Source organism: Sarcophilus harrisii, chromosome 4, assembly GCF_902635505.1.
Source record: "Sarcophilus harrisii chromosome 4, mSarHar1.11, whole genome shotgun sequence".
In the NCBI taxonomy this organism is placed as follows: Eukaryota; Metazoa; Chordata; class Mammalia; order Dasyuromorphia; family Dasyuridae; genus Sarcophilus; species Sarcophilus harrisii.
Genome location: NC_045429.1, coordinates 368,373,132 through 368,386,676, shown reverse-complemented (window position 1 = coordinate 368,386,676; position 13,545 = coordinate 368,373,132). Strand labels below are relative to the sequence as shown.

The 13,545-nt window shown below is 38.8% G+C and overlaps 1 protein-coding gene across 5 annotated transcripts in view; it reads left to right on the top strand.

Annotated features, from left to right (window-relative positions):
* Positions 1-13,545, top strand: part of SIPA1L2 (signal induced proliferation associated 1 like 2) — a 252,934-nt gene that overhangs the window by 231,484 nt on the left and 7,905 nt on the right. For 4 of the 5 annotated variants that reach the window (XM_031966909.1, XM_031966910.1, XM_023502065.2 and 1 more), the window contains exon 19: positions 7,843-7,974. The exons of the other annotated variant lie outside the window; for it this stretch is intronic. In XM_031966909.1, coding sequence (XP_031822769.1) covers positions 7,843-7,974 — 132 coding nt within the window. The remainder of the gene's footprint in view (positions 1-7,842; positions 7,975-13,545) is intronic. 5 annotated transcript variants of the gene reach the window in all.

Genomic DNA, 13,545 nt, shown 5'->3' with positions numbered 1-13,545 from the left:
GAGGCAGGAATCACGACGAGCCAAGTTCAGATGTAGCCTCAGATACTTACTAGCTGTGTCATCCCCCTGAACTTTGTTTACCTCAGTTCCCGCTTTTGTAAAATGCAGAGCACCTACTTCCCAGGTTGTTGTACTGATCCAGTGAGATAAAATTTAAAGCACTTTGCAAAAGTTTAAAGCAACCAGATAAATGCTGGTTATTTTTGTAATTCCAAGCTTGAACTGAAAACAATACCCATCTCCCTTTGAATTCTCCTAATCTATTATATTTAGTGACAGTATTCTAAATATTGTAAGATTCATGTATGTAAATGAAAATAACACTTAAACACAATAAAGCAAGGTTACATAATGAGGGTCAAATATACTATTATTTTCCAAAGCAGTTTGCCTTTAAGTGGATGTTACTGTCATCTTGTATTTAGTTCATCTCAGTACTTCAGCATTTCAGAAAGATTTTTTTTTATTTCATCAGGAGGGTATTCTCTCTCTATGATCACCTGTATTACCTGTAGGCCTTTTTAATATCCAAATTTTATGAGTTACCATGGCCAAAAGGAATTTATCTCCTGTTGACCAGTTTCTAATATAAAGAATAAAATGTTACATATACTTGGATCCGGTTTCTGCTTCTTTTATTTCATAATTTGCCTGAAGCTTTGGGGTGATAGTTCAAAAAAATTTTTTTTAATAATAACTGTTTCATGCTAGAGAAGCAATCTAGTCAGGCAGTCGATGAGCATTTATTAAGTGCCTCCTATTTGCTGGGCACTCTGCTAAAAGTGATGGGGCTTTTACCCCCCTCAAGGTACCTCCCCCTCGAGGAGCTCCCAGTGCAACGGGAGGAGGTAACTTTCAGTGAACTCCACAGCAGGAGCAGACTAGAGGACAATAAGGTGACATCTAAGTAGTGTGTGGATTGTTGTGGAGAGAGACTTGAGGCAAGGATACCGGCCGGTAGGCTACAGGTATGGAGGAAGGGGCATTATGGTCAGAAGGACAAAGACCTGAGTTCAGATCCTGGCTCAGACATTTTCTTGTTGTCTTGAGCATGGCAAAGTTATGGCAAGCCTTCTATTTCTCATCCTCATCTCCCTGAGTAGAGGCTACTTCAGAGGCTTCTTATAAGTTCCTTCCCAATCTTAAACGTGTGTGTGTGTGTGTTGGTTAAAATCATTATCCAAATGTTTTTGCATCTCTCCTCTCACGCTGCCTTATTGTTTTCAAACGAGAGGCAGAGAAATAGTTTTTCACTAAAATACTAGTGTCCTTAGCCACTGTCCCATAGTACCCATTTTATTCCTTTTTCATAGCAAACAACAAAAAAAACAAAGAATTTACCAAAATTTACTGAGCTCCGCCTTTCTACCTGTCATTGGTGGGCAGCCTCCTGCGGCAAAATTATTCAGCCTCATCCCTCCAAAAAACTGGTGACCTAGAGTGCCAAAATCCATCCTGGAAAAAAACATAGGACATGTTTTAAGAGAGATGGCAATTTCCACGCCCTCAGCCCCTGTGTGTTCCTCACTTGTTGTGCTAAAGATATACAGCTTTGTCTCATGCCCGCAGCCATCTCCCTGGTTCCTAAAGTCTGTCCCTCCCCACTGGGGCCAGTTTCATGGCCCTGGGCCTGCCTCGGGTTGTGGAGAGTCCGGACTCTGGGAACAAAGATGCAGTCTGCAAGGAAGCCTTCCCAGTAGGGACTGCAAGGGCGCCCGGTGTTCCAGAGCTAGGTCACACTTCCCCAAAGGGCAGGCAGCTAGAGCCCTGCGGAGGGTGGGTTCCGTCAGCCTTCCCGGCACAGACTGGGGGATTCCAATCTCCCGCGCCCTAGAGACTCTGCTTGCAAGGAAGAGTAGGCCATGGAAAGATCTGCAGTAGAGCCAGCGGGCGCTGATTCAGTCCCTGCACGTGCCAGGCCGTGCTAAGTGTCTGCCCTCCTAGAGCTCCCAGTCCACTCAGGACGACCACATGCACGGAGGAAATCCTGCAGGCAGAGAACCCGGGTGCTTTGCCATCACTCTCCACATGACCCAGCACAGGTCCTGTCTGTAAGGTAGAAGGACTGGGTGAGGTGATCAGGAGAGTCTTTTCCAGCTTTCAGTCTCTGATCCTGCACAGAATATTAAGGTGCCTGAACTGAAACAACCCCAGCAATCACTTTCACAATATGAGGGGAATGGCTTACAGCAATGGTTCTCAAACTTTTGTTCTCAGTATCTTCATGTTGTTAAAAAACTATCGAGGATCTGTTCAAAGAGTTTTTGTTCACATGGGTTCTATTTATAGCTATTTACTATATTAGAAATAAAAAATAATTTTGAATTTGTAGACCCTCTGAAAGGGTTTCAGAGACCCCAACAATTCTTTGCACTACACTTTGAGGACCACTGCCTTACAGTAAAGCAACGGAAGCCTCCTTAGAAGCATGTAGTCCAGTTGTTAGAAACCAAGCCACTTACATATGGCTTTTCCGACCTGGGGGAAAATCCAGCAGTAACTACTGGAAGGACTGTCCTGCACCCATTTCTACTCATTTTCCGTACAAACAGAAATAATAACACCTTTAAAAAGTCTCAAATTTTAATTTGCTTTGGTCTGTTCCCATCTCTTGGATCCTGGGTATTAATCGTATATTTAAAGACATTTTAAGTTCATATTTTTAAAATTCATGCATCTTTTCTGAAGTCGCTGAAATGTACCAGGCCCATTTATGAGTGACTTTTTTTAGATGGAAAGACTCTTGACACAAGCCATCCACAGAAATGTTCTGTTACTGGGTCTTGTCAGTGGCACTTAGGTCAGTATTTGTCTTTTCCTCATAAGATCTGTATTTCCATGATGGGACACTCCCAACAAATCAGGAAAATGAAAATTAACAATTGCCGTGTTTCAGAAACTAAGTCAGTCCAGGTTGTAAAAAGGCATTATGTGTGGGAATGAGATTTGGCAAGACTAGTCACCCCTGATCGTTCTATAAAATTCTGAACACTAGGAAAATGGCAGCAATACTCTCAAACCTAAGTAATTGAATGGGCTTTTGTATAATTTTTTGTATGAAAAGTAAGACTACTCTTCCTTCAATTTATAAAGACCAGAATTAAGGAGACAGGATTAAAGGAATAAATAAATAGACTTGTTCAAAAAATCCTGTAGTACTAGCCACTTCATAGGACACCTCTGAAAGAGGAAATTTTTCTTTTTTAAGTGTACTTTATTCAGAACTTTGAAGACCTAAAGGGATTTGTTACATATGAGAAATGCCATTGGCTACAAACATAAATAGATTTGATAAATTTATAGTTAAATTCTCTGATGAGAGATATGCTGGCCATTAAAAAAAAACAGGATTGTTTTGGAATAGATCCTTCCCCCCCTTTAAGGTTGGTATCAAGGGGGCCAACCATGCTTTTCTAAAAATGTCCCCCCCAAAAAATAAAAATAAATAAATAAAAATGTCCCGAATGCTTCTGCCAGAGAGTGCTCTGAGCTGGATGGATCATTTCTCTGTGGCTCACACTCCTCTGCCTGTTCTTAATTTTCTCTGTGATAAGTGTCTTGTGGTTTCTGGCCAATGATTGAAAACTTGAGACTTCTGACTACCACAGGAAATGCTATCAAGAAAGCCACTCAGTATTTGTTATCAGAATAATATAATAGTAATAATAAAATCAGAATTAATAAAGATGGATTATATGAGTTTAAGGACTTTTGTAAATAGGCAGGAAGCCACAGAAGATGTCATTATTCAAAGAAGCAGGGAAGGAGAAGGGGGGAGGAGATCTTGCAGACCTGTACAAACACTAACATTTCCTTTAAAAAAAATTTAGAAAAAGAAGAAAAAAAAAACCTCAGTGAACTGTTGAGTAGAACTTCAAGCTGGGCCACAGCAGACGTGAATAGAAACAATAGGGAGGGATAGAAGAGGAAATGACCTTTACAAAGTAGGGAATTACATTCTCTTCTGCCAGTTGGTTTAATAGTTAACTATTCCATTTTCTGAAGGGGTAACTCGGTGATTCAAGAGCTCCCAGAAAGTTCAGAATTGTAAATCATTAGAGTCAGCATTTTTCTCCACTCCCTAAGGTTCGGGTCATGATTGGCCTAGGCAGGTGGCTGGCTGTACATCTGGAGCTCCTTTGGCATTCGAGTCTCAGAAGTGCCAGTGCTTTTAGGTCAGTCACTATATTTTGGTTGATTTTCTGTGAAAATTTCAAATCTCAGCCTTAGTTCTTATACTGTTCTAGGTTGTTCTGTCAAATATCTCCTATCTCACAGCAAGCAATAGTTTTCCTAAGCCAAAAATCAGAACACAGGATAATCCTTTTCTATAAGGATTCATTTAAAAAATATATTTTATTTTACTTTTTGAAACCGTAACTGCCCTGGAAAAATCTGTGTTTTTTGTTTACCTTACATCACTAAGTTTTAAGGGTGACTCAGAGTTCCCATTCGCCATGGTCAGAAGAGTGGCCATCTGTCTATAAGCAAAGGGGATTTACCGCTAGTTTTGTTGAACTATTATCAAATGAGTTAATATTTTTATGATATATAATACTTCGTTTCAGAACATAGTAAACACTTAATAAATGCTTGTTCTTTCCCCTCCCCTTGAGCAGAAGAAATAAGACTGAGAATCAGGAGACCTACATTCATTCTATTCCTGGATTTTTCAATGGCAAGTCTTAGAACTTGAAGAAAAGGACTTTATTAACCTCTCTAGATCTCATTTTTCTTCTGTTAAGTGAGGATTTTTTTTACCTACCGTACCACTAGAGTGTCAGGTTGCCTAGCAGTGGAGAGCTGGCAAGAGATCTGGGAACACCTGGGTTAGAACCCTCTCTGTGATCCCTACTGGCTGTGTGATCCTGGGCAGATCACTCTGTGCCAGAAGTGTTGGGAAATCCTTGGCTATAGTTCCAACAATGACCCAGAGAAAGGAGGCTGAAGAAAAAGGCAGATCCTGCAGCATTGACCCATTGACCAATACCTCAGCAGCCAGGAGGAAGCAGACAAATCTATGAAGTGAGGATCATGGACCCCATAAACTTGATATGGGCCCCTCAGAGACAGAAAGCAGTTTGAAGGAGAGCCTACAATTAGGTATTCAGGAAAGGCTGTCCTCCTATGTGCAATTGAGTTTGTCTTGCAGGACTCTGGTGTCTTACAGACAACTTATATAATTGCTAGCCAACAATGTCATTTTTGTAGAGCTTTGATGACATAACTAATGACAAAACACTGATGACCTCATTAGGTATTGCCCTTCATTTCTTAATGTTAGCTTATTATGGTGCAAGTTTTAAGTCCTTTATGAAAATCTTTTCATCATGAGTGACTAAAGAAGCTCCACTTAGTAAAAAAAAAATCAAGTTTAAGAGAACCCTGTAATTTCTTAGTGAACATTTTAAAATAAAATGAACTATTTGTGGGGACATTCACTAAGAGACAATTTAATGAACATTTGGACTGTACCTTGTCAGTAAATTATAATGACTGACTGATTCTTTTTGTACAGCAAAATAACGTTTTGGTCATGTATACTTATTGTGTATCTAATTTATATTTTAATACATTTAACATCTACTGGTCATCCTGCCATCTAGGGGAGGGGGTGGGGGGGTTAGAGGTGAAAAATTGGAACAAGAGGTTTGGCAATTGTTAATGCTGTAAAGTTACCCATGCATATATCCTGTAAATAAAAGGCTATTAAAAAATTATAATGACTGATACAGATTTACACAGCAGTGAGTGGCGAAAAAAATGACAATTTTAAAATCTCCTTTTCCTCTATCATTTTCTCTATTATTAGTTGTGTATGTGTGTCTGTGTTCATGCAGATGTAATGTGTAAACTTGTGATGTATAGTAGAGAGGCACTTGTTTGGGTCAGAACAGAAAGAACCAGGAAGCCTCAAATCTAATGATCCCTTCTTTCACAAGAATTAAGCATTTATGAGTGGGATCTAACACTCCTATACCTATGTCAGGGGTCCTCAAACTTAAAATAGGGGGCCAGTTCACTGTCCCTCAGACTGTTGGAGGGCTGGATTATAGGAAAAACAAAAACTGTGTTTTGTGGGTCTTTAAATAAAGAAACTTCATAGCCCTGGGTGAGGGGGATAATCGTCCTCAGCTGCTGCATCTGGCCCACGGGCTGTAGTTTGAGGACCCTAAGGGAAGTAGGTTGGTGTCAGAGCAAAGGAACAAATTCTGTGAATATTTCTCCTTTTCCCTGATTTCTCCCCTTCCCCCAATTCCTAGCAAATAGGAATCAACTGCTGATTTAACTGAGTTCTTCTTTACCCGGGCCAAGGACAAAGAACATCCCATTTTAGAAGCTTCTGCTTGGAGCAAAGCAGAAAAAAAATGAGGAGGGAGAGTCACACTAGAAAAATGTTATCTTTGTTATTCCTGTCAAAATGGGGGCCAGTGGAGCAAGGGCAGAGAAATAAGTAAGTTAATAAGCTGAGTAGCAAAAGTAGCATAATGTGAATAGTTTAACAGCTACCTTTGACAGTTCTTTTAGATAGAAATGTGCTAGAGGTTAGGAAAGCCTAACTTCTGTGACTTTTGAATGAGGATAAAAATTAATTTTAGCCCCAAACAGCCTATCCTTACACAAATGACATCAAAGCTCATTTCCAAAGGTTCACTGCTCTTTTAATAAAGCTCTAAGAAGGGCAATTTTCCAAATGCTCTAGCTAGGTTCAGATGCCAGAATTTCTCATCTACCCAAAAATTGTAGGTACAGAAATTACAGGTGTAGTTTGTTAATTATGCCCCGAGTTTCCTTAATTGCAAGCTCAGTCAGCCAGGTGGTCATTATTTTGAGTGGTCTAATTAGTCAAATGTATTCACAAGTATCTGCACGTAACCCTTTTGGGTGGGCTTGGAAATTATGAAGCAAAAAAGAAGGTCCAGTTGAAGGCTTTCCAAAATTTGCTGGAAAATACCCAAAGAATGCTGTAAAAAATAGAACTCAGCATTGTCAGGATTTAAAAAAAAAAAAAACAAAGCAGTGGAATCATTTTTAAAGAAAGTGCAACTCCTACAAAGGAAAAGTAATAAATCATTAAGTTTCATCTGTAGGAGGTGTTTCTGGTGTGACTGGTTATTATCAAGGCACTTGATTTAGGACAAATGGAGGAGAGTATAGTAAACCACAGGTTTTGCATGTAGTAAATAACTTTGCCTCTCTCTTTTGTATATAATTCAGCAATAAAATTGTCCTTTACCATCTATACTTATTTGAACGAATGAATGAACAAATGAACATTTATATCTTTAAATGAAATTAAGTTCCATTCATAAAAACTTTATTCAAATCTTCATCTTACATTAATGGAGTCTATTCATAAGGCCTTTTCAAGTCATCAGTGTTGGAAGGTGTTTCCTTCAAGACTTTTTATGTGTTAAAAACATCAGTTAGAAAAAAAAAAAAAAAAACATGGAACCAGAATCTTATAGACCGTTGTTGGATTGGGTTGAATTCAGAAGGAAATAGTGCCAAGGGAAAATCATCATTGCTAAGTGTTGATGTTGTACACAGTCTAAATGCTAACCCCCTTTCTGCTGTAATTTCTTCTGTGATTTTACTCGAATTAGTTAACTCTCAATTTTCTGCCTTTTCCCAACCTTTTTGAGTCTATTTTTAGCTGTATGTGTCTCAGGGTAATCAGCAGCTTAAATTTTGGTACTTTTCTTTTTTAAATGAAGGCAGGGAGAGATGCCTTTTAAGAGGGAAGGAAAAGAAGATGTTGTAGATGAATCTTCCAAGGGGATGAAGTTGTGGAGAGTGCTGTGTGATATCACTGACGCTGTGGTTTTGTTTTTTGTTTAGATGAGTTCTGGCTCTCCGATGGGTCCTTATCGGATAAGTCCAAATTCACTGATCCAGGTCTGATGCCCCTCCCAGACACTGCCACAGGGTTAGATTGGTCCAACCTTGTGGATGCTGCACGGGCATTTGAAGGTAAAGACTAAACCGGCCCAGAGATCGCTGCCTTTTTATATTTTTTAAATTTATTTTTTTTAAGCCATGGAGTGTTTCTGTACATTTCCTAGATTCAGGCTCTTGTGTTATCTAGATGAGCTCTAGGGTATTTTAATACCCTGAGGGGAAAGTTTGTATTTAGTGTTCTTTCCTTAGGAAGCATATGCAGTATCGAGTGAAAGGGTATTAGAATGAGACTCTCCATCTGGGCCTTGGCTCCAAATGACCAAGTCACATCTTCTTCTGTTCCTGACTTCCCCCAAGTTCTCTTGTAAAATCCCTCCTGTGATTATTGTTTGTGTAAGGCAGAGGGAACTCCTTTTCTTGTCAAGGAGGATGATAAGCATTGAGGGAAAAATTCTGGCATTTATCGTTTATCATCAAGATGGGATTGAGCCATAAGATGCTTCTTTTGGCTTCTAATTCCATGTCAGTTGGTGAAAGGTCCATGCTGATTCTCTTAAAGAATGTTATCAAAGCCTTTTTCTGTAGGAAAAAGTGGCAAGGAAGAACAGAACCACTGGAGAGGACGTGCGCATTCCTTCCTCTTAAAATAACAAGTTTTCCAAGGCTCCTTGAAGATAGAGATTTTTGTTTTCATATCCTCAGAGTTTTATAGAAGTGTTGATTGACTTCAGGGAGTTTTTTTTTTACAGTCGTGTTAGACATATTTTCATATTAGTTATATTGTAAAGAAAGAATCAGAACAAAAGAGAAAAAACATAAGAAAAAAAATTTAAGTGAAAATAGTATGTTCAAACTCTATAGTTCTCTCCCTAGACATGGATGGCATTTTCCATCACGTCTTTTGGAATTGTCTTGGATCACTGTATTTCTGAAAAGAACTGAGTCTATCCTAGTTACTATGTACCATGTTCTCCTGGTTCTACTCAGCTAACTCGCCTGCTCACCATTTCTTATAGTACCCCAGTATTCCGTCACATTCACATACCACAACTTGTTCAGCCATTCCCCAGGTGATGAGCATCCCCTCACTTTCCAGTTCTTTGCCCAATCAAAAAGAGCTGCTATAAACACTTTTGTGGATGTGGGTCCTTTCCCTTTTCATTTTCTCTTTGGGATACAGACCAAGAAGTAATAGGTACCAGGCAGATTTTCTTGAAGGGTTTACTTGGTAAGATTCCTAAGTCTGTTGAGATGACCATGTTTTTAAGAATCTCCATCGGGAAGGGGAGCCCAGCCAGCCTCCAAGGGCCCCTGCCACTCACTGAGCTCAGCTCCTCCTCACACTTGTATGTAGCCCCTTCCTCCTCTTCCTATCTCTGCTCCCCTCAATAGGATAGCAGAGCTTCCAGGCTAAGAAGAACAGAGCCCCTGCTCTAAAGGAGGGGCCCAGGAGTTAAAGGTATGTCAGAGCAGCAGCACAGTGCCCTTAGAATCAGGGGAAAAAACAATTCTTATCTTAGCAGTTACCAGGAACTGTCTAGACAAATCGGTTCACATTTCTGAGCTTCAGTTTCCTTATTTGTAGAATGAGAGGATTACATGAGATAGATAATCCCTGAGGTATCTTCCAGGCTTCAGATTCTATGATTGTAAATAATGATGTTTATTTTAACTGCAGTTCAACTTGTCCACCAAGTTTAAAATTGTATAAAATTATTTCCCAGGCCCCAAGGGTGAATTTGGAATATTGGTATAGTGTGCAGAATGTATGGAACAGACAATGCACCTCCAAACCATCTCGGGGAAGACCAAAGGGGCTTATCTCCAAAGGCTTTCCACAGCATTCTGGATCGCAGCCTTTCTGACCCTCACCATCTGCTATGGATGATTTGAAAGGTGCTCTCTTTTAACTCAAGACAGACAAGGCCGAGTGATGTACGGCGGGCAGTTGGATGTGGGCTGTAACTGCTCCCTCGATAGAAGGAGTAAGTCTGCCCTGCTTCGATGGCTTTACAAAGTCCTTGCCCTGCCTTGTAATGCGGCCTAATTCTGGCATTATCAAAAGCAAGGCATTGGGGATTTTTTTTAGCCAAACAAATAAAAACTTTGGGACTTGTCAGTAATCTTTCTCTTGTTCTATCCTAGAAATCGAAGATGAGTAAAAAGCAGAAGTTTTTGGTTAGCCTCAGTTTAAAATGGATCTAGGAAACAGATTCAACAAGTTTCATTCATTGAAGGTGTCTGCTCTGTGCAAGGCTTTGTAGCTGGGGGGGGGGTGCAGTGTACAACGGTGGGCACATGTGCTCAGGAAAATAAAATGGGGTGATCTCTTCAGGAGAGACTGATTGATAATAGTATCGCTGATTGCTCTTGTTCTTTCTCATGGGTCATCAGTACAGCTGGGGAGTTCTGTACGATATAAACTCTTGGGTCTTGTATCTTATCATCCTACTCAATGCTTTTTGGACGATGCACCTATATAGGGAAGGCTAGTAAAGTGGACTTTCCGGTCAGAAGCCCCAGGTTCAAATTCTGACTTAGCCATTTATCCCTGAGTGACCTTGAATGCTTCACTTAATCAACCACCTCTGGGTCTCACTTTTGTTATTCACCAGGTGAAGGAGTTGGACTAGTTCATGTATTGAGTTCCCTTTCATCTCTAAGCCTATGAGCCCAAGATCCCAATTCCTGGCCCTCAATCCCCCATAAAAAGATCTTGTGACCAAACATACCTACTGGATGTGCTTTGAGGGCCCCTCCTCATGTTCCCTCCACCTCCAGCATACCATAGGAAGGCCAGTACCATTACTTTTTTTTTTTTTTTGAGAGATTTAATTTTTTTTTAAATGTGGATAACCTTGGGAACTGATTTGATAACTAGATAGAGTAATATTTTTTTTAAAAAAATGAGCTACATTCTAATCTTAGTAGTATGATTTTTGAGAACTGTCATAGCTGAAAAGGTGAGATACACCTGTTAATGAAGACTTTCTCAGTTTAATCAGACTGGTCATTGAATAACAGACATGGCGTCCATCACCAAGCATGTTCTTTTAGTCATTCTGCCCAAACTTAAGCTCTTCTGACATAGCCTCCAAGAAACAAGGGTAACATGAGGCAGCTCGAGTGCTTTAGTAGTAGTGATGATGGCGGCATTATTGATATTATTATACTTTTTATTTTTGAGATTTTTATCGTGAGTCAATTTCCCTAGGTCTGAAGTTACTCATTTATAAAAATGGAGGCTTTGGACTAGATCTTCAATATTCCTTCCATCTTCATAAAATGGAGACTTTATGGAAATATTTAACTTGTTTAAAAGTCTTGCACACATTTAACATCTGTGATATCACTTGCTGTCTTGGGGAGACTGGAGGGAAGGGAAGGAAGGATGCAAAAATGGATGTTGAAAACTATCTTCACATGTATTTGGAATAATAAAATACTATTAAAATGGACACCAAAGTTCAAGCTAGAGCTAAAGTATAGTTTGTGGGTTGACCTTAGGCTAAATGAAAGAACAGAGTATTTATTAAATTTCTAAAAGTCATAGGAAGAGTGTTTTCTGAATGGGAAGAATGTTTGTGATTATTTTTGCTATGAGGAAAGGAATTGGTCCATCTACAACACTTTTCATGCTCCAGATCATCTTAATGGGAATTGATTAAAATATTTTTTGTTGTTTAATCCTTTCAGTTGTGTCCAACTCTTTGTTACCCCATTTGAAGTTTTCTTGGCAAGGTTGCTGAGTGTGATTTGCCATTTTCTTTACCAGTTCATTTTACAAGTGAAAAACACGAGACAAGGTGACTTGTGACGTTATGACAAAGGACCTATCCAGGGTCACACATCTAATAATGTATAGAGCCAGATTTGAACTCAAGAAGATGAGTCTTCCTGACTCCAAGTCTAGACCTCTATTTACTGGGTCACCTAGTTGCTCCTGATAAAAGATACTAAAAAATAGTTATTTAAAAGAAAAATCAAATGTTCCTAAAAAAAAACAGATCTTCTTGGAGGAAGAGATAGATAGATAGATAGATAGATAGATAGATAGATAGATAGATAAACATTGACTTATTGATTCAGAAATTCCAATTTATTATTTCCTTAATAGTTGTGAAAGTCAGTTATGGCCTTTTTATTAAAATCAGAGAATTGTACTCATTACTAATATGTTAAATTTCCCAAATATGGCTAGAAAGATTCACCTTATATTTGATTTGTATATCTCAGAACATACATCCATAAAAATAATCTTTTTATGGGAATAGAAGAAAACATAAACTATTTTTCAGTACTTTTTTGGACTAGTCTGTTTTTTACTTTTACCCAAACCTAATCTGGGTTGACAGAAGATTACTTTCTATACAAAACAAAACACAACAAAAACAAAAATAAATCTTACCTTTCTGTATTAAAAAGTCCTTCATTTTTAATTCAGTTTAATAAGCATTTATTAAAAGTACTTCCTGTCTGCAGAGTACTTTGTGGTAATAAATGAATTATCATGATATGACTTAAAAGGTTTTCAAGAAGGGGGAAAAAAAGCTTTTAATGTATCTGTTGCAGCACTGAACTTAATATCTATCATTGGCTTGGATGCTTTTTGATAGTCTTTGCATGCAAGATGTAAAGTCGGCTGCAAACCAGAGTATTGTGTATACTTTCAATGAGTGGCTGTATCTCTAATGACAGCGACCTTGTGGATTGAGATCATACCTCACACCTGTAGGCTCATCCCATGCATTAGACAGTCCTGAAGGTGAGTGAGTGTCAGAGGCTAATAAACAGTGGTCATCACAGGTAATTCCAGTGAGGTATCCAGTAGCCACTAAGATCTGACATGTAAAGTAGGCTCATTAGTTTTTTCAAAAGTAATTTAGAACTTATTGTCTGTGTTTCAATATTTCTTTCATCAGGAGCAGACTGGGGTGAGATTTCTCCCTCTGACCCATCCTACCTGAATTTCTTTCAGTGCACTGGGTGCTTTCTAAATATTTAAAGTGCAGAGAAAGTACCAACTTGCATTGGTGGTAGAAAGAGTTTCTTCACCCAGGAATTGCCTTTATCAATGAAAAACTTGCTTTGTCCCTCCCTTAAGGAAGATATCTTTTTGCCATTTTAACTTACTAAATTTAACACTTCTGAAATCAAATTCTCTTCCAAAATCTTATTTGGGGATTCTCCACAGTGCAAATGGAAAGTAATCAAGGATCCATTTTTCCTCAAGGAATTATCACTTTGAATTTTAGTTTGTCACCAGGAAACATCTTTTTTGACTAAGTTGCAAATATACAAACGCAAAAGAGATAATAACTATTTTGTTTATTTTTGATTAAATACTTTGACTCGTGGGAGGCAGTAGGATAAATATTGAGAAATTGGAGGATTGGAGGCAAAGATCTGGGATTCAAATCTGGCACTTAGTACACCCTGCATGACCTTGGAAGAGCTACTTGATCTCCTGAAATGTAGCTGCTTCGTTTATGCAATGCGGAGGTTACACTAGATGACTCTTATGGCCTCTTTAAGCTCTACCTTTTAACTCTTGGATTCTACTGTGATCCCTTGAGAACTAAATACACATACTAATAGGCAAAGTAATTATTGATGTGATGAAAATACAAGTCTGTCAAAGAG